A 23,357-nucleotide genomic window follows, 5' to 3' on the forward strand; every position below is an offset into this window, starting at 1 on the left:
AAATCATTCATTCGTTCATGTCATCACAGCATGAGTCATTCATGCTTTGAAATGCAATAAAGCATTTTAGTTTTAAAATGAAATGATCCTTGAATAATTAGCCTAAACAATAAATAAACTGCAACATGTCAGCAATTGCATTCACAAATAAAACTTTTTTGTTTTGTTAGAACACCCACTTTAGTGTTGTTTATATTGTTCCAAACAGTCAAATTTCAATATAAAAACAAAAATCTAACAGCACCTATTATGTAGTGCTTCCTCCTAAAACCATCCTCCTTTTTCTGGATCTCCAATAGATTCCACAACTAAGTCAAAGGTCTTCCACACATCAGACTTCCCCTTTCCCTCATGAGCAACCAGTTTATTTTTCACGTCCTCCGTATCTATTATGCTGTCACATATTATGGTGTTGGAGTTTGTTTATAACCAATTTATTGATGTGATTATGATATGCTATAGGTCAGGCCATATTGGTCACGGGCATGTGATGCATACATGTGTCACGTAAAAAGAGCAAGGGCTGAGGGAATGTTTTTCCTAAACAAATAAGGGATTTCGGTAAGTTAACTTTTCAGTCAGAGAAAAAACACAAGAAACTAGAAATGGCTGTAATCATGTTGCAGCTTCAGCACCACGGACTGTGCCACAAACACTGCTACTGTGCTGTGGTCCCTGGTCGCTGCAGCACAGAGGAGAGAGAGACAACATGTGCCAGTCACACAGGCACCCGCTGTCATTTGTTTAGAAATGTTTTATTTATTTTTTACACTGTGCGGCAAGTCCAAGCCCGGCCCAAATCAATTCCCGCCGGGCTACCTCGAGTGCTTTGTGTCTTCATTATTTCAAACACTGTGCTTCAAGTATCAGACAAGCTCAGTGCATATAGTTGATTTGATTAAAACACTTAGGGTGTGTTTAAATATGGAAAAATACTTATTTAAAAATGTCAACCAATCGATTTGTCGAAAGCATAGCACAGTAATACCTGAAGCCCACACAAGGGCCGATATTTCACAAATAAAAAACTATTTAGGCAACAGGGATATTGATCCAGGAGGGGATTGAATGTCTCTATTCTGGGTACCAGTCTTTTTGGCTAACACTGCATTCCTTGCCACTCCATTTCATTGACAAAGCGACTGGTCTTTTGGCAATCTCAGGATTTATGGAGGAATTGCTCATTGGTTGTTGGAAATAACATCAACATAAAGTCAAAAATAAACCTTTAGCTGTTAGCTAGGATAGTATTTTGATGCTTAAAATCAAAGCAAAAGTGGTTTAGTGGTTGGAATTGCAGTATGTATTTAGTTTGAGAATTAAGACATGAGCTAGCTGGTTTTATCTGGACAAACAAAACAATTGCTTAGCAACCGGATACCAGCATGTTCTGTGGAGAGAAAAAAATCGTTTTGATTGGAGGATAGCTGTGAGGGTTATCGAATCAGGATCAACTGTTAGTTAAAGAGACTGGTACTCAGGCTAGAATGTCTCTGTTGTAACCAAGAAGCTTGATCTTAACCTTGACATCTAGCCACTTAGCTAACACGTTTGCTAACCAAATGCTGGAGCTTTAAACTGGATAGAATTTATTTGGCACATCTTAGATTTCTTATAGTTCAACTTAAAATTGACAGCATTTCAGGGACATGAAATCTTATCAAAACCTGTTCATATTAGAGGTCGACCGATTATGATTTTTCAACGCCGATACCGATTAAATCGGCCGATTTTCCCCCCCATTTATTTATTTGTAATAATGACAATTACAACAATACTGAATGAACACTTATTTTAACTTAATATAATCCATCAATAAAATCAATTTAGCCTCAAATAAATAATGAAACATGTTCAACTTGATTTAAATAATGCAAAAACAAAGTGTTGGAGAAGAAAGTAAAAGTGCAAAATGTGCCATGTAAAAAAGCTAACGTTTAAGTTCCTTGCTCAGAACATATGAAAGCTGGTGGTTCCCTTTAACATGAGTCTTCAATATTCCCAGGTAAGAAGTTTTAGGTTGTAGTTTTTATAGGAATATTTCTCTCTATACGATTTGTATTTCATATACTTTTGACTATTGGATGTTCTTATAGGCACTTTAGTATTGCCAGTGTAACAGTATAGCTTCCGTCCCTCTCCTCACTCCTACCTGGGCTCGAACCAGGAACACATCGACAACAGCCACCCTCGAAGCAGCGTTACCCATGTAGAGGAAGGGAAAAAACTACTCCAAGTCTCAGAGCGAGTGACGTTTGAAACGCTATTAGCGCGCACCCGACTAACTAGCTAGCCATTTCACATCGGTTACACCAGCCTCATCTTGGGAGTTGATAGGCTTGAAGTCATAAACAGCGCAATGCATTGCGAAGGGCTGCTGGCAAAACGCACGAAAGTGCTGTTTGAATGAATGCTTACGAACCTGCTGCTGCCTACCATCGCTCAGTCAGACTGCTCTATCAAATCATAGACTTAATTATAACATAATAACACACAGAAACACGAGCCTTAGGTCATTAATATGGTCGAATCCGGAAACTATCATATCGAAAACAAAACGTTATTCCTGTTACATTGCACAACCTTCAGTGTTATGTCATAATTACGTACAATTCTGACAAATTACCCAAAGTGTTGCATATACCCTGACTGCGTGCAATGAACGCAAAATGACAATTTCACCTGGTTAATATTGCCTGCTAACCTAGATTTCATTTAGCGAAATATGCAGGTTTAAAAATATATACTTCTGTGTATTGATTTTAAGAAAGGCAATGATGTTTATGGTTAGATACAGTCGTGCAACGATTGTGCTTTTTTCACAAATGCGCTTTTGTTAAATCATCCCCGTTTGGCGAAGTCGGCTGTCTTTGTTAGGAAGAAATAGTCTTCACAGTTTTCACAGTTCGTAACGAGCCAGGCGGCCCAAACTGCTGCATATACCATGACTCTGTTTGCAAGAGAAGTGACACATTTTCCCTAGTTAAATGAAATTCATGTTAGCAGGCAATATAAACTAAATATGCAGGTTTAAAAATCTATACTTGTGTATTGATTTTAAGAAAGGCATTGATGTTTATGGTTGAAGCAACGTGTACCTAAGCGATTATATGCAACGAAGGACAGGTTAGATAAACTAGTAATATCATCAACCATGTGTAGTTAACTAGTGATTATGATTGATTGATTGTTTTTATAAGATAAGTTTAATGCTAGCTAGCAACTTACCTTGGCTTCTTACTGCATTCGCGTAACCTCGTGGAGTGCAATGTAAAGCAGGTGGTTAGAGCGTTGGACTAGTTAACCGTAAGGTTGCAAGATTGAATCCCTGAGCTGACAAGGTAAAAATCTGTCTTTCTGCCCCTGAACAAGGCAGTTAACCCACCGTTCCTAGGCCGTCATTGAAAATAAGAATGTGTTCTGAACTGACTTGCCTAGTTAAATAAAGGTCTAAAAAAAAAAGGGATAAAGGGAACACTTAAACAACACATCCTAGATCTGAATGAAAGAAATAATCTTAAATACTTTTTTGTTTTCATAGTTGAATGTGCTGACAACAAAATCACACAAAAATAATCAATGGAAATCCAATTTATCAACCCATGGAGGTCTGGATTTGGAGTCACACTCAAAATTAAAGTGGAAAACCACACTACAGGCTGATCCAACTTTGATGTAATGTCCTTAAAACAAGTCAAAATGAGGCTCAGTAGTGTGTGTGGCCTCCACGTGGCTGTATGACCTCCCTACAACGCCTGGGCATGCTCCTGATGAGGTGGTGGATGGTCTCCTGAGGGATCTCCTCCCAGACCTGGACTAAAGCATCCGCCAACTCCTGGACAGTCTGTGGTGCAGCGTGGCGTTGGTGGATGGAGCGAGACATGATGTCCCAGATGTGCTCAATTGGATTCAGGTTTGGGGAACAGGCGGGCCAGTCCATAGCATCAATGCCTTCCTCTTGCAGGAACTGCTGACACACTCCAGCCACATGAGGTCTAGCATTGTCTTGCATTAGGAGGAACCCAGGGCCAACCGCACCAGCATATGGTCTCACAAGGGGTCTGAGGATCTCATCTCGATACCTAATGGCAGTCAGGCTACCTCTGGCGAGCACATGGAGGGCTGTGCGGCCCCTCAAAGAAATGCCACCCCACACCATGACTGACCCATCGCCAAACCGGTCATGCTGGAGGATGTTGCAGGCAGCAGAACGTTCTCCAAGGCGTCTCCAGACTCTGTCACGTCTGTCACGTGCTCAGTGTGAACCTGCTTTCATCTGTGAAGAGCACAGGGCGCCAGTGGCGAATTTGCCAATCTTGGTGTTCTCTGGCAAATGCCAAACGTCCTGCACGGTGTTGGGCTGTAAGCACAACCCCCACCTGTGGACGTCGGACCCTCATACCACCCTCATGGAGTCTGTTTCTGACCGTTTGAGCAGACACATGCACATTTGTGGCCTGCTGGAGGTCATTTTGCAGGGCTCTGGCAGTGCTCCTCCTGCTCCTCCTTGCACAAAGGCGGAGGTAGCGGTCCTGCTGCTGGGTTGGTGCCTTCCTACGGCCTCCTCCACGTCTCCTGATGTACTGGCCTGTCTCCTGGTAGCGCCTCCATGCTCTGGACACTACGCTGACAGACACAGCAAACCTTCTTGCCACAGCTCGCATTGATGTGCCATCCTGGATGAGCTGCACTACCTGAGCCACTTGTGTGGGTTGTAGACTCCGTCTCATGCTACCACTAGAGTGAAAGCACCGCCAGCATTCAAAAGTGACCAAAACATCAGCCAGGAAGCATAGGAACTGAGAAGTGGTCTGTGGTCCCCACCTGCAGAACCACTCCTTTATTGGGGGTGTCTTGCTAATTGCCTATTATTTCCACCTGTTGTCTATTCCATTTGTACAACAGCATGTGAAATTTATTGTCAATCAGTGTTGCTTCCTAAGTGGACAGTTTGATTTCACAGAAGTGTGATTGACTTGGAGTTACATTGTGTTGTTTAAGTGTTCCCTTTATTTTTTTGAGCAGTATAGATAGATAGATAGATATCTATCTAGATAGATATCTAGATATATCTATCTATATCTATATATCTATATCTATATATATATATCTATATATATATATATATATATATATATCTATATATATATATATCTATATATATTTAAAAAAAATAAAAATAAAAATCGCCGATATCACACCAATTTCCGATTGTTATGAAAACTTCAAAAAAATCGGCCCTAATTAAAATCGTCCATTCCGATTAATCGGTCGACCTCTAGTTCATATACACCCCCAGAAAGAATAGGACTACTTTTTTACATTTGAGAAGCGAGCACTTAGATATGGTCATTTTCACACTTTCATGGACTGTTTGGGAATGATGTAGAGTGAAAATTCTATATCAATATAGAGTTGAAAAGCGGCCGTGGGTTTGGACAATTGATAGGCCCTGCAGTAAATAAAATGTCAGTCTTGTCCAGCACTAGACTCTACACAGACCGGTCGCCATAGCCAATCATAGCTACAGTAGGACTACATGCAAATAAACCATTTGGCACACGGGCCTGCCATCATTCACTCTGAACTGGACTGTGTGTTACAGGCAGTAGGGCCTGCCATCATTCACTATGAACTGGACTGTGTGTTACAGGCAGTAGGGCCTGTCATCATTCACTCTGAACTGGACTGTGTGTTACAGGCAGTAGGGCCTGCCATCATTCACTATGAACTGGACTGTGTGTTACAGGCAGTAGGGCCTGTCATCATTCACTATGAACTGGACTGTGTGTTACAGGCAGTAGGACCTGTCATCATTCACTCTGAACTGGACTGTGTGTTTACAGGAAGTAGCAACAGCGTGACTTTAGATCATTAGAACACATTTGTCAAAAGCCACAAAATACACCTGAATGGATTTCATTGGGTTGACAGGTCTTCAGTGTTAATCGTTTACACATTGTTGACGACACACACAGATGTTCAGCGCGCACACACGTGCATTCTATAGGACTCACTCACACCCCAAACGTCCCCAACTCTCATGATCTCAAACACTCACTCTGTCGATACGGCCTAAATGGCTTGGTTCATTCACATTTCTACTAGTATGGTCTAAGATATTGGTTAATGATTTGATACAGGCAGAAAAATGCAAAAACATGTGCATCCATAGTCTGAACTGCTGGGCTCATTCAGTTGCCTTGCGTAGAGGACTCTGAGGACAGGCTCTGGACTGTACCAAGCTCAAAATACACAGCCCCAAACCACCCAATAGTTTTGTCACAAAAACAGAGCACTTCTAAATCACAACTGAACACCCTGTGGAGAAGTTTGGAATGAAATGACTCGATGGAGAGTTGGATCTAATTAGAACGAGAGCAGATTAGAGGCATTTAGGACTACAGGGAGCCCTTGACAGGCGCAACACTGATAGAGTAAACCCCAGATACACACCCACATTGCTGACTAAGGACTACTACCACTGACAGGGACATAAGACACGTACATATAGATAGTTGCAAACAGCAACTGCATTGTCACAAACATCTATCGGTTTCATAAAAGTCACAAGTGTTGTTTAAAAACCATTCTGTCCAATCGCCTGAGTTCTAGAATTATGTTGAGTAGAGTGCAAAACATGCAGCTACGGCAGTGTAGCAGTGTACGATAACTAGTGAACAGCAGTTCACTGTGCATATCTGTTCAGCCTTCTAAATGACCCTGGAAAGGGATCGAGTGCTGGCCAACTGGTGGACTCATCGACCATGGTTCCAAAAAAATTCTCTAAATGTCTAGAAATTATACCTCTCAAACAGTGGAAAGAAGGCAAGAGATCTACAAAGAGAGAGAGAGAGACCGACCGAGGGACACCGAGAGAGAGACACACACACACACACCGAGAGAGAGAGAGAGAGAGAGACACACACACACCGAGAGAGAGACACCGAGAGAAAGAGAAAGAAAGAGACCGAGAGAAAGAGAAAGAAAGAGACCGAGAGAAAGAGAAAGAAAGAGACCGAGAGAAAGAGAAAGAAAGAGACCGAGAGAAAGAGAAAGAAAGAGACCGAGAGAAAGAGAAAGAAAGAGACCGAGAGAAAGAGAAAGAAAGAGACCGAGAGAAAGAAAGAGACCGAGAGAAAGAGAAAGAAAGAGAGAGCCCTTCTCATAACAGGCCTATTATGAGGAAGCCATGTTTGAGGGCTTTCCTGGAAATGCCTTTGAGGGCTCCAATTATCCGTGTAATTGTGGACAGGCAATGACGCAGCCAGACCCTCCTTGAAGGGAAACAGGACCCCATTAAACCCTGTGCTTAGAGTTAGTGGTCCTCTGAATACTTTCAAAAATACTTCCTTCCTTCATTCTTCCTCCCTTCCTAGGATTTATATGTGTCACGATCGGCAAGACTTCAATTACATAGCTTTCACCAATCCAGTGATGTCAGGGCATATAGGCTACTTATCGGATACTTCAAGGAAGGAACAACGTATTCCTGAAGTATTTACAGGACCGTGGATTCAATGAGAAGCACTGTCTGATCCGCAACAAATTCCTTCCGTTTCCAAATAATTTATAATTCCGTACTCTTTAGCTAGGAACAGGAGTGTTTCCCTGACCATGGGGCCTGACCAGGTAAAACGCCTAGGCTAATGGTCCAGACAAAGTTTTACAGAAACGGGTTATAGAAATAAATGTAAAAAAACTCTGGCTCTAGCTAACACACTTAGGAAGCAACAGTAGTTACAACAACATCCAGCAGTTCCTGCCGTCAGACTAAACTACTACCTGAAAGAATCAGGGATATTACAGCGTTGTAGCATACTGGAATTGGAGCCACATGCTGCTAATCAGATTGGTCCAAGTTTAATGGATGTCACATGAGCGACTTCCTTGTGTGTGTGTGTGTGTGTGTGTGTGTGTGTGGGTCAATGTGGCCAATGTTGACTAATTCACAACCATACACACTCACCAACAGTCCCTTCCATAAATAGAGACATTTCCAGAGAACTGGGGACCTTCAGGCGGTTTTGGAAATGCTTGTGTGATGACGGCATGTCACAGGGGACATATTTCACACTTAATTGGGACTTGAGACCCCCCCCTGCAAAAACAAAAGGGAAAAACATCCATTTCCTCTTCAGAGTAGATTGAGCAGTGTTTAGCCACAATGCTGTGTTCCTCTAGAGCAACAGTTCCCATGAGAAACAGAGAGCTCCAAATGCATCTTTCTGTGAGTGAATAAGGGGGAGATATTGTGTGCGTGTCAGTATATGTAAGTGTATGTGTTTGAATACGTGTCTCAGTATACAACAGTGTGTACAAAATACCTGCTCTAACCATGACATGGACTGACCAGGTGAAAGCTATGATCCTTTATTGTTAAATCCACTTCGAATCAGTGTACATGAAGAGGAGAAGATAATTAAAAAAAATATATATTTTTAAGCCTTGAGACATGGATTGTTTGTGTGTGCCATTCAGAAGGTGAATGGGCAAGACAAAAATGACAAGTGCGTTTGAAAGGGGTATGGAAATAGGTGTCAGGCGCAACAGTTGGGTTGTGTCAAGAACTGCAACGCTGCTGGGTATTACATGCTCAACAGTTTCCCATGTGTATCAAGAATGGTCCACCACCCAAAGAACATCCAGCCAACTTGACACAACTGTGAAAAGGATTGGAGTCAACACGGGCCAGTATCCCTGTGGAATGCTTTTGACACCTTGTAGAGTCCATGCCCTGACGAATTGAGGCTGTTCTGAGGGCAAAAGGGGGGTGGGGTGCAACTCAATATTAGGAAGGTGTTCCTAATGTTTTGTACACTCAGTGTATGTAAGAGTATGTGTTTTTGAGTATAGAGGGAACAGTACCAGTCAAAAGTTGACACACACTTATTCCAGGGTTTTCTTTATTTTTACAACTTCCTACATTGTAGAATAATAGTGAAAACATCAAAACTATGAAATAACATATATGGAATCATGTAATACCCCAAAAAAGTGTTAAATCAAAATATATTGTATATGATATTCTTCAAAGTAGCCACCCTTTGCCTTGATGACAGCTTTGCAAACTTGGCATTCTCTCAACCAGCTTCATAAGGTAGTCACCTGGAATGCATTTCAATTAACAGGTGTGCCTTCTTAAAAGTTAATTTGCATTTGTTAAAAGTTCATTTGCATTTGAGCCAATCAGTTGTGTTGTGACAAGGTAGGGGTGTTATACAGAAGATAGCCCTATTTGGTAAAAGACCAAGTCCATATTATGGCAAGAACAGCTCAAATAAGCAAAGAGAAACGACAGTCCATCATTACTTCAAGACACGAAGGTCAGTCAATCCGGAACATTTCAAGAACTTTGAAAGTTTCTTCAAGTGCAGTTGCAAAAACCATCAAGTGCCATGATGAAACTGGCTCTCATGAGGACCGACACAGGAAAGGAAGACCCAGAGTTACCTCTGCTGCAGAGGATAAGTTCATTAGAGTTACCAGCCTCACAAATTGCAGCCCAAATAAATGCTTCACAGAGTTCAAGAAACAGACATCTCAACATCAACTGTTTAGAGAAGACTGCGTGAAATCAGGCATTCATGGTCAAATTGCTGCAAAGAAACCACTACTAAAGGACACCAATAAGAAGAAGAGATTCGCTTGGGCCAAGAAACACGAGCAACGGACATTAGATCAGTGGAAATCTGTCCTTTGGTCTGATGAGTCCAAATGTGAGATTTTTGGTTCCAACCGCCGTGTCTTTGTGAGACGCAGAGCAGGTGAACAGATGATCTCCGCATGTGTGGTTCCCACTGTGAAGCATGGAGGAGGTGTGATGGTGCTTTGCTGGTGACACTGTCAGTGAATTCTTTAGAATTCACGGCACACTTAACTAGCATGGCTACCACAGCATTCTGCAGCGATACGCCATCCCATCTGGTCTGCGCTTAGTAGGACTATAATTTCTTTTCAACAGGACAATGACCCAACACACCTCCAGGCTGTGTAAGGGCTATTTTACCAAGAAGAAGAGTGATGAGTGCTGCATCACATGACCTGGCCTCCACAATCTCCCGACCTCAACCCAATTGAGATGGTTTGGGATGAGTTGGACTGTAGAGTGAAGGAAAAGCAGCCAACAAGTGCTCAGCATATGTGGGAACTTCTTCAAGACTGTTGGAAAAGCATTCCAGGTGAAGCTGGTTGAGATAATTCCAAGAGTGTCAAAGCTGTCATCAAGGCAAAGGGTGGCTACTTTGAAGAATCTCAAATATATTTTGATTTGTTTAACACTTCTTTGGTTACTACGTGATTCCATGTGTGTTATTTCTTTGTTTTGACGTCTTCACTATTTTTCTACAATGTCGAAAATTGTAAAAATAAAGAAAAACCCTTGAATGAGTAGGTGTCCAAACTTTTGACTGGTACTGTGTGTGTGCACGTGCGCACAGTGTATTTTTTGCGCACGTGCGTGTTGTTCCTCAGCCAGGGTTCCTGAGGAGAAAGCATTTCTGTACACCTATAGAACACCTTATATGGATTAGAGCTGCCATAGGCCTCACAATGCATCTGTCCCATATATTAGAAAGAGAGAGTGATGGAGAGAAAGAGACCATACCTACACACACACACACACACACACACACACACGGATGTGATTGCAGACCTACGATGATGTCAGGTTATCAGGCTCGGCGGCTAGCACAAACATGTAGCTCCACACTAGAGGTCGACCAATTAATCGGAATGGCCGATTTCAAGTTTTCATAACAATCGGTATTTTTGGCCACCGATTTACTGGATTTTTTTTTTTTTACACCTTTATTTAACTAGGCAAGTCAGATTAAGAACACATTCTTATTTACAATGACGGCCTAGAAACGGGGGTTAACTGCCTTGTTCAGGGGGATTCGTTTTTGCAACCTTCGGTTACCAGTCCAACGCTCTAACCACCTGCCTTACATTGCACTCCACAAGGATTAACAGGCTGACTACCTGTTACGCGAGGGCAGCAAGAAGCAAAGGTAAGTTGCTAGCTAGCATTTGATCGTTTTTTTATGAGTCTATCTTAACATAATCACTAGTTAAGTACACATGGTTGATGATATTACTAGTTTATCTAACGTGTCCTGCGTTGCATATGATCGATGCGGTGCCTGTTAATTTATCATTGAATCACAGCCTACTTCGACAAACGGGTGTTGATTTAACAAGCGCATTTGCGAAAAAAGTACTGTCGTTGCACCAATGTACCTAACCATAAACATCAATGCCTATCAGGAATATTTAGACTTAGCCACCCGTTAGATAAAATACGGAACGGTTCCGTATGTCACTGAAAGAAAAAAACTTTTGTTGTCGAGATGATAGCTTCCAGATTCTACCATATTAATGACCAAAGGCTCTTATTTCTGTGTGTTTATTATATTATAATTAAGTCTATGATTTGATAGAGCAGTCTGACTGAGCAGTGGTAGGCAGCAGCAGGCTCGTAAGCGTTAATTCAAACAGCCCTTCGCTGTGCTTCAAGCATCGCGCTGTTTATGACTTCAACCTGGGTGGGTATAATTTGTGGAACGTTCCAACAGGAATCTATTCCAAAAACTTTGTAAATAACAAGGTTTCCAAAAAACAACGCATACAAAGTTGTATAGCGGCAGAATAAGATACCGGGTAGGGAGTGGTTTTTCACTCATCACGTTTATTCCAAAAAATGTCTGTCCTCACATGTCTGTTTGCCTATGGACAAACATTAAGAATAAGCTACGTGGTGAGTTGATGCCTATTCAGCAGCTAGTTAGCTAGGTTTGTATGCGTTGCTACTTTGTATGCATTGTTGGTTGGCAACCTTTTACTTTACTTTTTTTGGAACAGATTCCTGTTGGAACGTTCCACCCCTTCAAGCCTATCAACTCCCAAGATTAGGCTGGTGTAACCGATGTGAAATGGCTAGCTAGTTAGCGGGGTGCACGCTAATAGCGTTTCAAACGTCACTCGCTCTGAGACTAGTAGTTGTTTCCCTTCCTCTGCATGGGTAACGCTGCTTCGAGGGTGGCTGTTGTCGATGTGTTCCTGGTTCGAGCCCAGGTAGGAGCGAGGAGAGGGACGGAAGCTATACTGTTACACTGGCAATACTAAAGTGCCTATAAGAACATCCAATAGTCAAAGGTATATGAAATACAAATGGTATAGAGAGAAATAGTCCTATAATTCCTATAATAACTACAACCTAAAACTTCTTACCTGGGAATATTGAAGACTCATGTTAAAAGGAACCACCAGTTTTCATATGTTCTCATGTTCTGAGCAAGGAACTTAAACGTTAGCTTTTTTACATGGCACATAATGCACTTTTACTTTCTTCTCCAACACTTTGTTTTGCATTATTTAAACCAAATTCAACATGTTTCATTATTTATTTGAGGCTAAATTGATTTTATTGATGCATTATATTAAGTAAAAAAAAAGTGTTCATTCAGTATTGTTGTAATTGTCATAAAACAAATTTTAAAAAAGGAAATAAAATCGGCAGCGGCTTTTTTGGCCCTCCAATAATCGGTATCGGCGTTGAAAAATCATAATCGGTCGACCTCTACTCCACACACACACAGCATTGTCCTTACTGTACTCTACACTAATGTGAGCGTTGCCAAGTAACTTGTTAGAACTGAGATGGAGTGTGAGGTCCCTCTTCTATCATTCATTCTCTCTCGGAGTACACTCTTCCTCGGTCCTTCCCTTCAGCCTCTGGCATGGCTGCAACATGACCTCATCTGGAATGGGCTGATTTCCAACACACACACACACAAATATATATATGTATATGTTTGAACACAGAGATAAAAAAGTAACAAACATGACAAACACACATCTTTCAAAATGCGTTCACACACACACACACACACACACACACACGAGGCTGTCAGAGCCCCTTATAAGGTCTTGTTGATGATGTAATGTGCTGTAGGGCTGTGCTGTCTGGCTGGGAGTGTGTTGAGAACACGTCTCATAATGTTAGTTTTCTGCCTGGAATGCCCACATTGCGAGGAACGCCGGGAAGGAGAGGTGGGTGAGCGGAGGGAATAGGAATTGATCCCGAGACTTTACAGATCAGGTAGGAACAAACCCAGATGAACTAAGGAAAACGCTACAGAATAGTGTGTATGAGTGGGTGAAATGGTTTAGCCTACTTTTAGGTTCTGCAAATTACTCCTAAAATTGCAAGTAATTATTTAGCTATCCAGTGATGGATTTAGATCTGCTCTTATTAGCCTACACATAGCATAGATTTATGACACAAAATCATGATAACATGCTAAATTAGGCTTAAAGTATTTGTCAAACACTCAAATGAAATTGCACCCATACGTTTGACTTATCAGACAAGTCTAGAAAAAAAGACATCCAGTCTAGAGAAAAGGTATCCTATAACAGTAATACAGCTGCTAAATCATGATCAAATCATCATGATCAAATATTCCTCTTCATTGATATTACTAGAAATGATAGGCTACATTAGCCTACATATTCACACACAGACAAACAAAATGTTGAGTATGGTTACTAGCACTAATCACATTTACCGGTAGAGCGATGAGCTAATCCCAAACTCAGTTCACATTTCCCACAACGCTCCCGGCATGGATTTTACAGCATTCCAAACCATGTTGGTGATAAATCAGTTGGGAATTTTCAGTGAGAAGATGTGCCAAGTTCAAACGTATTAAGTTAAATAGCACTAATAGAACACAGCATTCAGTTTTTCCATGAAGGAATCCTGGAAAAGTACAAAATGAAGGGTAAACTTTGTGACCAGTTTGTCTAGCTACTGTAGAATTAGGCTGTGTTTTGGGCCTGTGTGTGTGTGTGTTTTGGGCCTGTGTGTGTGTGTGTGTGTGTGTGTGTGTGTGTGTGTGTGTGTGTGTGTGTGTGTGTGTGTGTGTGTGTATGTATAAGAAAATCCCCATTGAGTACTGACAGTTATCAAGCTCATTAGCATTTCTGTACTGTCGTAAAACTTATGACATGCCATGAAAATGCTCATAAAAACAACCCCAAATATTTAGAGAAAATAAACTACTAAATTGCATTGCAAATGAATCAAACATAATACATCGCAATGCAAGACCTTACAGAAAACGTCAGAAACCCTCAATGTAACTCCGCACGCTAGCCCTATAGAAACCCTATAGGCATCCGTAACCAGGCTATAAATGGGAAAGATTTTACAACACAAAAAAATGAATATGAAATTAATGTTAAAAAAAGTCAACTTATATCAGCTTTGTGCATGCTAATGTCAGTGTGTGTGTTTGTGCATGTATTTTCCAACATGTTTATGCCGGTGTATATGGTGAAATCTGGAGGACTTTGTAAACGTAGCCAGTCTGTAATTGCCTGTGGAACAAGGGGGAATTCCTATCAAAGTAGGTACACAGGCAGGACAAGATGCAGTAGAGAGGGTACTAAGGGGTAGAGGAACCCCTTAATTAACCAACTGCTCCCTGACAAAGCACCATCTGTGATGCCAGTCAAAACATCCTCGCAAATACCAGCGGGACAGGGCCGTGGAGACCGGAGGAAAATGAGATGGATAACACGGGTTGTCCATCTAGGAACAGAGATTGTTCCTAGAGAGCATGGAGGGCCAGGGAACAGGGAGGAAATTATGTCTCCGTCAAGGACATGGTACATTTCCTGTCTGAATGGTAGCTCACCAGCTCAGCAGTGTACTGTAGTGGAAAAGAGTGTGGGAGGACTTCCACATTGGAAAACATTGCATTCAGATGAGAGAGAAATGCAGGCAGCCATTGCATGTCTTGATTAAATGTAAAAGCTTGTAAACCTTGAACAGAAGTCTAGTTGTAGACTTTTAAATATGTTAGCCTACATCACTAAGTTAAACCACACTTTTCAATATAAACTACATTTTGTTTGTGTCCCTCTTCTACAGGCTGAAGCTGCTGCTCATCCAGGAGAAAGCCTACAGGGAAAGAAAGGAGGAAAAGAGCGAGAAAGAGGTCTCTGCTTTAAAGGAAGAGCTGACTAAACTCAAGTCTTTTGCATTGTTGGTCATTGACGAGCAGCAACGCCTTACAGATCAGCTTTCACAGCAGAGCAAACGTGTCCAGGAACTGACGGACATTGACGACCACGCCCAACAGGAGCTAAACTCCACCCATTCCAGGGCAAAGGAGCAGGAGCTTAAAGTAATTCGCTTGGAAGCAGAGTTACGCGAACAAGCTTCCCACTTCCACCTCAACCAGGAAGCCATGATGGCCAATGAGGATGCCCAGAACCGACAGCTGCGACAGCGGTTGGCCGCACTCAGCCGACAGCTGGATGAGCTGGAGGGGACCAGGAGCGCCCTCAAGAGGGCAGAGGAGGAGCTGCAGGAGCTGAGGGACAGGCTAAGCCACAGGGGAGAAGGGTGCGCAACAACCCCTGGCTTGCTTTCAGAAGTGGAACAGCTGAGGAGGAGAGTGGTGGAGATGGAAGGAAAGGACGAGGAGCTGATCCGCATGGGAGACCAATGCCGGGACCTAGACCGCAAACTGGGGAGGGAGTCCAGCCAGAGCCGAAGCCTGAAGGCTGAGGTGGACAAGCTGAATGATCGGATCAGTGACCTGGACAGACTGGAGGAGGCTCTGGGAAAAAGCAGGCAGGAGTGCAGTGCTCTGAAGGGAAGCCTGGAGAAGGAGAGGGCCAGCACCAAGCAGCTGTCTGGAGAGCTGTATACCCTCAAGGTGCGGGTGAGGGAACTGGAAGTCATCGAGGGCCAGCTGGAAAGATCAGAGGGGGCGTTGAGACTGGACTTTGCCAAGTTGAGAACACTCACGGTGGTGCTGGTTGAAGAGAGGAAGAACATGTCCGAGAGAGTCAGGCAAACAGAGGAGAAACTCCAGGAGAAGAAGGATGGGAAACTGCAGGCTGAGCGTGACAGTGTGTCGACAGCCACAGAGAAACTCATTGAGGAGAGCCGCAAGGCACTGAGGTCTAAAGCAGAGCTCGAGGAGAGGATTCAGAGAGTGGCGAAAGACCGGGACGAGCTGCGGGTGAGGCTGAGGGCAGAGGAGGATAGGAGCGGGGATCTGCAGAGAAAAGTTAGCACCCTGAAAAAGAGGATTCAGGTCCTGGAGGTCAAAGGGGTGGAGTTCTGTCGAGAAGTCAAGATCCCCCTGCTGGACAACACTAACCACTGCTACCAACAAGAAGAGAATAAAGTCAAAGAACTCACCCAGGAGGTAGACAGACTGAGCAGGAGATTCATGCAGAAGGGAGTGGTAGAGGGTGAACTGATGAAGGCCGAGGAGGACTTTGATTCCCTGGAGATGAGGTGGTCCAAGGAGCAGGAGAGAGCCAGGGCCCTGGCAGTGGAGCTGGAGGAGTCCAGGAAGGAGGTCTCTAAGTACCAGTTGGCAGAGAAGAAGGAGAGAAACCAGGAGCACCTCCTCCTCAGGCGACTTCAGGAGGAGCAGGTCAAGTCTGTTCTCCTCAAAAGAGAGCTGGAGGCTCTCAAGGAGAAGGTCCAGTGGCTGATGGGGACGGAGGAGTCCATCTGTCGAGTGCAAATGGACAGCTCTACCCTGCAGAAGAGGCTGACCCAGCAGGAGGTCAGGAACAGGGAGCTGGCCAGAGAGATGGAGGGACTGACCCATGAGCTGGACAGGTACCGGCGATTCAGCAAGAGCCTCCGGCCCGGCATGAATGGTCGACGCTTCTCAGACCTCCACCTGTCCACCAAGGAGGTGCAGACGGAGCCCGCAGACACCCTGCCACCTGACTACAGGAGCCTGGCTCCGCTGGCGCTCAGCTGTAAACTGTATGAGGAGATCGATGGAGAGGACCCAAATCAAAACCAGGATCTTGACCTTATGTGCAACTCGCCTCCGCTAACAAGCATTGAAAGCTTGAACCACCAAAACAGTAATGTGAGGCCATTCAGCAAACTTTCACCCAACGACAAGGACAATCCCCATACCATTAACGGCAAATTGTTAAAGGGTAACTTTGTCCAGAAAGGAGATGTGACGCTTGCACACACCCCAGGGCAGCCCTTACACATCAAGCTAACGCCGGACCATAGGCACAACACGGCCACACTGGATATCAGCAGCCCCACCGCCGACAATGCCGCATCCTATACCAGCACCGCAGTTATCCCCACCAGCAGAGCCCCACCAAAACAGAGAATCACCATCATCCCAAATGCTGCCATCTCCCCAGATGCCAGAACAAAGAGCTCCCTGCCCCCAGAGGGGTTTGGCTGCCCTGAAAGAGTCCTCTCCCCTCTCACCATGACCCCCATCACTGTAAAGTCCCCAGACTCCTCAAGGTCAGTGTCACCTGACCACACCGGCTCTCCCATCAAGATGGTAACAGTCAGTACTGGATCGCTTGAATCCAGTGAGGTCATAGGTCAAGCCATGTTCCCTGTGAGCCCGGAGAGACAGAACGGTTGGCAGCTCCAGAGGTCTAACAGCACTGGTCCCAGCGTCATCACCACAGAGGACAACAAGATCCACATCCATCTTGGGAGCCCCTATATCCAGTCTATTAATGGTATAACTCAGAGCCAGTCTGGGGGACCGTACCACACCCCCGAACAGGAACCAAGGACACCAGTACTGACCAACGGCTGCCACATCAAAGGCGGCAGCAAGATCACCAGTAGCATCACTATAACCCCTGCCAACACCCCTGTCGCACGACCCTCATACATTACAGTAAGTTGCCCTTATGATTGAAATGCCCACCTCCATCCAGCCTCTAGTGACCTAGCTTTCCTTACCCAACCCTGAGTCCCTTTCACCAGAAAAGCAACAGAGAATCAGCCCTAACCAGCCTGTCTGAACAGCCACATCATCATCATAATAAGTGTATTGTTACATAACTGTGCATGAGAAAGCACTTATCTAATCCTGTCTGGACTCAAACCTGCACTGGATGTAAATGGTCACCTAAATCTATTCAAGACTACTACTTACAAATATAGCCTCCCACATTTCTGATATGTGCATTTAATAATTCACTATACATTGTTACATTTAACCATTAAAAACAGTTTGGTTTCTTTTGTTGTTTCCCCTGTTGTCCATTTACTAAAGACCATTTCCTAATTAATATTTTGACTACAAGTCTAAAATAGCATGTATTTTATATTTATATTACTTAGGCTAACCACGTTTGTTAATTAGGCTATATATTTTTCTGATGAGTCTCATTCACTGTGAAATACTTAAACAATGACAATGTTTACATGTGCACCAATATCCCACTATTATTCGGGATACTTGAGTTGACGCATATAAAACATAATATCCGGGGCCTCCTGAGTGGCACAGCAGTTAAAGCACTGCATCGAAGTGCTAGAGGCGTCACTAAAGACCCGGGTTCAATCCCGGGCTGTATCACAACTGGACGTGATCGGGAGTCCCATAGAGTTCCCCTCCTGAGCCCGTTGGGGAGTTGCAGCAATGAGACAAGATTGAAATTGGGGAGAAAAAGGGTTATGAGAAACCCGGATAAATTTGCGGGTTTCACGCACCAGCTAAGCTTCTGGGTGAGCACAATGGTTCCCTTTTGATTAGTTATTAAACCCGGATAAGATGCCTGGGATATGCGGATCTTAGACAGGATACTGTGGCATGTAAACATCTCATCCCATTTACTGCGGTCTGCGCAGGCTCAGTTTTGCATATCATGGATGATTGACAATCAGATGACAAACAAATCACTTCAAAAACTAGGCTACCTGCACAGTTCCATCCACTATAATTCCTTTATCATTTATTTTGCTGATCCTCCATACTGGACTGTATAGCCTACTGGCTACATTCACCCCTAATTTAGACAACTTTCTGCTAATAATTCCGGATATTTGGTAGGGCAATTTATAATTTCCGACATTTGGTAGGCTATTGTTTGTCAACTATAGTTAGATACATGCAGCTTCTCTTCTGTCACAACTTGTTGCCCTTTGAGACTAAATATAGTGGTGCTCACCAGAATAATGTCTTACATTGACAGAATGAATGCATTAGTAATTTAGTTAACACCGGTATAGTTGTCTGTTTTGAATCTCATCACGGACAACTTTAGCATGTTAGCTAACCCTTTTAGCTAACCCTTCCCCTAACCCTTTAACTCCTAAACTTAACCCTAACCCCTAACCCAGCTAACATTAGCACGCTAGCTAGAATTCTTAACATATCATACATTTTGCACATTCGTAAAATGTAATAATGAATTGTAATTTGTAACATATCATACGAAATGGAGTGTCTCCGATTTACTTACGGAATAATCCAAAATGCTCTGAGACCAGGTTGTTTATGCTGTTGAAATACTGTCTGCTTGCATTACCGTGTCAAAGACAATACATTAGACACATTCACATTTTCTCAAGAGATGCTGAAAGAAAACATATTTCTCCACTCCTGTTCAAGACAAAATTAACATTTGTTCTATAATTTTACTGCAAGAAATGCATAATTGTGCAGGAATTCATATTATATCACATGTAAGAGGTTATAGGCCTACAGTCAGTGTCCATATTTCAGTTACTATTCCATTTAACTCATATGAACTTAAATTAGGAATATTCTGTTTATTCATGGCTAGAGGGATACTCGCGGGTGGGATATCAAAAGGTGCATGTAAACAGCTTATCCTGAATAAGACCTGAAGAGTGATATGAGTTACTACTAAGAATACTGAGCGCATGTAGACGTGGTCATTGTAACTCTGAACTGGTTGAAAATAGCAGTTGGAAGTTGGATATTTTTTTAAATGCTCTCATTTTTAATACTCACCAAGACCTAAAAGGGAAACTCCACCACTTTTCAACCTCATTTTGCATCATCTCCAGCACAATACCAGTGTCAACAAATGTGATAACAGTACATTGAAGTTTTGTAGGAAAAAATTACCTAAAAAGTTCAAAACTTTACATTTTGTATACTGTTATTTTCAAACACTGACATTAGAGGTGGCGTTGGGAGCAAGAAAATCCCCTCCCTTTGGCTAGAAACAACTTTCAGGGTTTGAAAATCACCGTCTTTTACTTTTAATCATACCCTGTGATGTCACAGAAGCATTTTTTTAGGACCTTATCTTTTTAACCACAGATCATAGAAATGTGCTGTTTTCACATATGTAGACAATGGTTTGGTGCTGGAGATGATGAATGAGGTTGAAAAGTGTCAGAATAGATTTTTAAATCCTCTGTGTTAAGAGGCTCACAAACCAATAGAGTTTAACGGGACAGAAAAAACAGCAGTAAATTCCAACATATGTGTGCTTGGATCAGTGAGATTCACAGGCTGATGTCATCACCAATTCATCTCTACCACACCACAACCCCAGCATGAGCATATGCCTGTATTCTCTGTAGGCCCGTGTGTGTGTGTGTGGTGGCTGCAGTCTAATCCAATGATACACAGGAAAACTCAGCTCAGATAAAAAGCACCATGTAGTAGACTAGACCGAAGGGGAGCAGCACTGTGTAGTAGACTAGACCGAAGGGGAGCAGCACTGTGTAGTAGACTAGACCGAAGGGGAGCAGCACTGTGTAGTAGACTAGACCGAAGGGAGGCAGCACTGTGTAGTAGACTAGACCGAAGGGGAGCAGCACTGTGTAGTAGACTAGACCGAAGGGGAGCAGCACTGTGTAGTAGACTAGACCGAAGGGGAGCAGCACTGTGTAGTAGACTAGACCGAAGGGGAGCAGCACTGTGTAGTAGACTAGACCGAAGGGAGGCAGCACTGTGTAGTAGACTAGACCGAAGGGGAGCAGCACTGTGTAGTAGACTAGACCGAAGGGGAGCAGCACTGTGTAGTAGACTAGACCGAAGGGGAGCAGCACTGTGTAGTAGACTAGACCGAAGGGGGGCAGCACTGTGTAGTTGACTAGACCGAAGGGGAGCAGCACTGTGTAGTTGACTAGACCGAAGGGGGGCAGCACTGTGTAGTAGACTAGACCGAAGGGGAGCAGCACTGTGTAGTAGACTAGACCGAAGGGGAGCAGCACTGTGTAGTAGACTAGACCGAAGGGGAGCAGCACTGTGTAGTAGACTAGACCGAAGGGGAGCAGCACTGTGTAGTAGACTAGACCGAAGGGGAGCAGCACTGTGTAGTAGACTAGACCGAAGGGGAGCAGCACTGTGTAGTAGACTAGACCGAAGGGGAGCAGCACTGTGTAGTAGACTAGACCGAAGGGGAGCAGCACTGTGTAGTAGACTAGACCGAAGGGGAGCAGCACTGTGAAGTAGACTAGACCGAAGGGGAGCAGCACTGTGTAGTAGACTAGACCGAAGGGGAGCAGCACTGTGTAGTAGACTAGACCGAAGGGGAGCAGCACTGTGTAGTAGACTAGACCGAAGGGAGGCAGCACTGTGTAGTAGACTAGACCGAAGGGGAGCAGCACTGTGTGGTAGACTAGACCGAAGGGGAGCAGCACTGTGTAGTAGACTAGACCGAAGGGAGGCAGCACTGTGTAGTAGACTAGACCGAAGGGGAGCAGCACTGTGTAGTAGACTAGACCGAAGGGGAGCAGCACTGTGTAGTAGACTAGACCGAAGGGGAGCAGCACTGTGTAGTAGACTAGACCGAAGGGGAGCAGCACTGTGTAGTAGACTAGACCGAAGGGAGGCAGCACTGTGTAGTAGACTAGACCGAAGGGGAGGCAGCACTGTGTAGTAGACTAGACCGAAGGGAGGCAGCACTGTGTAGTAGACTAGACCGAAGGGGAGCAGCACTGTGTAGTAGACTAGACCGAAGGGGAGGCAGCACTGTGTAGTAGACTAGACCGAAGGGGAGCAGCACTGTGTAGTAGACTAGACCGAAGGGGAGCAGCACTGTGTAGTAGACTAGACCGAAGGGGAGCAGCACTGTGTAGTAGACTAGACCGAAGGGGAGCAGCACTGTGTAGTAGACTAGACCGAAGGGGAGCAGCACTGTGTAGTAGACTAGACCGAAGGGGAGCAGCACTGTGTAGTAGACTAGACCGAAGGGGAGCAGCACTGTGTAGTAGACTAGACCGAAGGGGAGCAGCACTGTGTAGTAGACTAGACCGAAGGGGAGCAGCACTGTGTAGTAGACTAGACCGAAGGGGAGCAGCACTGTGTAGTAGACTAGACCGAAGAGGAGCAGCACTGTGTAGTTGACTAGACCGAAGGGGAGCAGCACTGTGTAGTAGACTAGACCGAAGGGAAGCAGCACTGTGTAGTTGACTAGACCGAAGGGGAGCAGCACTGTGTAGTAGACTAGACCGAAGGGAGGCAGCACTGTGTAGTAGACTAGACCGAAGGGGAGCAGCACTGTGTAGTAGACTAGACCGAAGGGGAGCAGCACTGTGTAGTAGACTAGACCGAAGGGGAGCAGCACTGTGTAGTAGACTAGACCGAAGGGGAGCAGCACTGTGTAGTTGACTAGACCGAAGGGGAGCAGCACTGTGTAGTAGACTAGACCGAAGGGGAGCAGCACTGTGTAGTTGACTAGACCGAAGGGGGGCAGCCCTGTGTAGTTGACTAGACCGAAGGGGGGCAGCCCTGTGAAGTAGACTAGACCGAAGGGGGGCAGCCCTGTGAAGTAGACTAGACCGAAGGGGGGCAGCCCTGTGAAGTAGACTAGACCGAAGGGGGGCAGCCCTGTGAAGTAGACTAGACCGAAGGGGGGCAGCCCTGTGTAGTAGACTAGAGCGAAGGGGGGCAGCACTGTGAAGTAGACTAGAGCGAAGGGAAGCAGCACTGTGTGGTAGACTAGAGCGAAGGGGAGCAGCCCTGTGTAGTAGACTAGACCGAAGGGGGGCAGCACTGTGTAGTAGACTAGACCGAAGGGGAGCAGCCCTGTGTAGTAGACTAGACCGAAGGGAGGGGGAACTTCAACTCAGTACTCAGTGAGGTTAGGCCTACTTTATATGGTAACATTTTCCCCAAACGTGATCTATTTCGAAGATCAGTGTTCCAATGTGAAAATAAATAAACTGAGTCCGTAGCCTTATTTGGGCAAGCAATTCAACCACAAACAAACATATCGCCTACGCCGAGATAGTCAAGGATAATAAGGGTCAGATAAACTGCCAGCCTCTCTTTTTAGAAGCACACACACTAACACACACAAAGTTGTGACGGAGACAGATACAGAGCATACGTACGCTACAGAGGGAAATAAGGAATAGTACTTTTAAGCTTCAAAGAAAAGGGCTCCCGACTTGCGCAGTGGTCTGAGGCACTGCATCTCAGTGCTAGAGGCATCACTACAGACCCTGGTTCGATTCCAGGCTGTATTACAACCGGCCGTGATTAGGAGTCCCATAGGGCAGCGCACAATTGGCCCAGCGTCGTCCGGGTTTGGGTTTGGCTGGCCTA

The 23,357-nt window shown here is 44.3% G+C and overlaps 2 protein-coding genes across 4 annotated transcripts in view; one reads left to right on the forward strand and one right to left on the reverse strand.

The window, feature by feature from the left end:
• The window catches only part of cmss1 (cms1 ribosomal small subunit homolog), an 82,340-nt gene that overhangs the window by 34,337 nt on the left and 24,646 nt on the right, over positions 1-23,357 (reverse strand). Inside the window, exon 2 of one of the 2 annotated variants that reach the window (XM_014174250.3) lies at positions 7,970-8,101. The exons of the other annotated variant lie outside the window; for it this stretch is intronic. Within the exon in view, the coding sequence (XP_014029725.1) occupies positions 7,970-8,101 (132 nt within the window). The remainder of the gene's footprint in view (positions 1-7,969; positions 8,102-23,357) is intronic. 2 annotated transcript variants of the gene reach the window in all.
• Positions 1-23,357, forward strand: part of LOC106586698 (filamin A-interacting protein 1-like) — a 35,038-nt gene that overhangs the window by 3,283 nt on the left and 8,398 nt on the right. The window contains exons 1-2 of one of the 2 annotated variants that reach the window (XM_082969140.1): positions 12,983-13,102; positions 14,942-17,714. In XM_082969140.1, coding sequence (XP_082825266.1) covers positions 15,261-17,714 — 2,454 coding nt within the window. In that variant the 5' untranslated portion in view covers positions 12,983-13,102; positions 14,942-15,260. Of the gene's footprint in view, positions 1-12,982; positions 13,103-14,941; positions 18,065-23,357 lie in introns of those variants that run through there. The other variant, XM_014174244.3, reaches the window with a different exon arrangement.

The sequence above is a fragment of the Salmo salar genome, chromosome 25, assembly GCF_965601325.2.
Source record: "Salmo salar chromosome 25, fSalSal1, whole genome shotgun sequence".
Classification (NCBI taxonomy): Eukaryota; Metazoa; Chordata; class Actinopteri; order Salmoniformes; family Salmonidae; genus Salmo; species Salmo salar.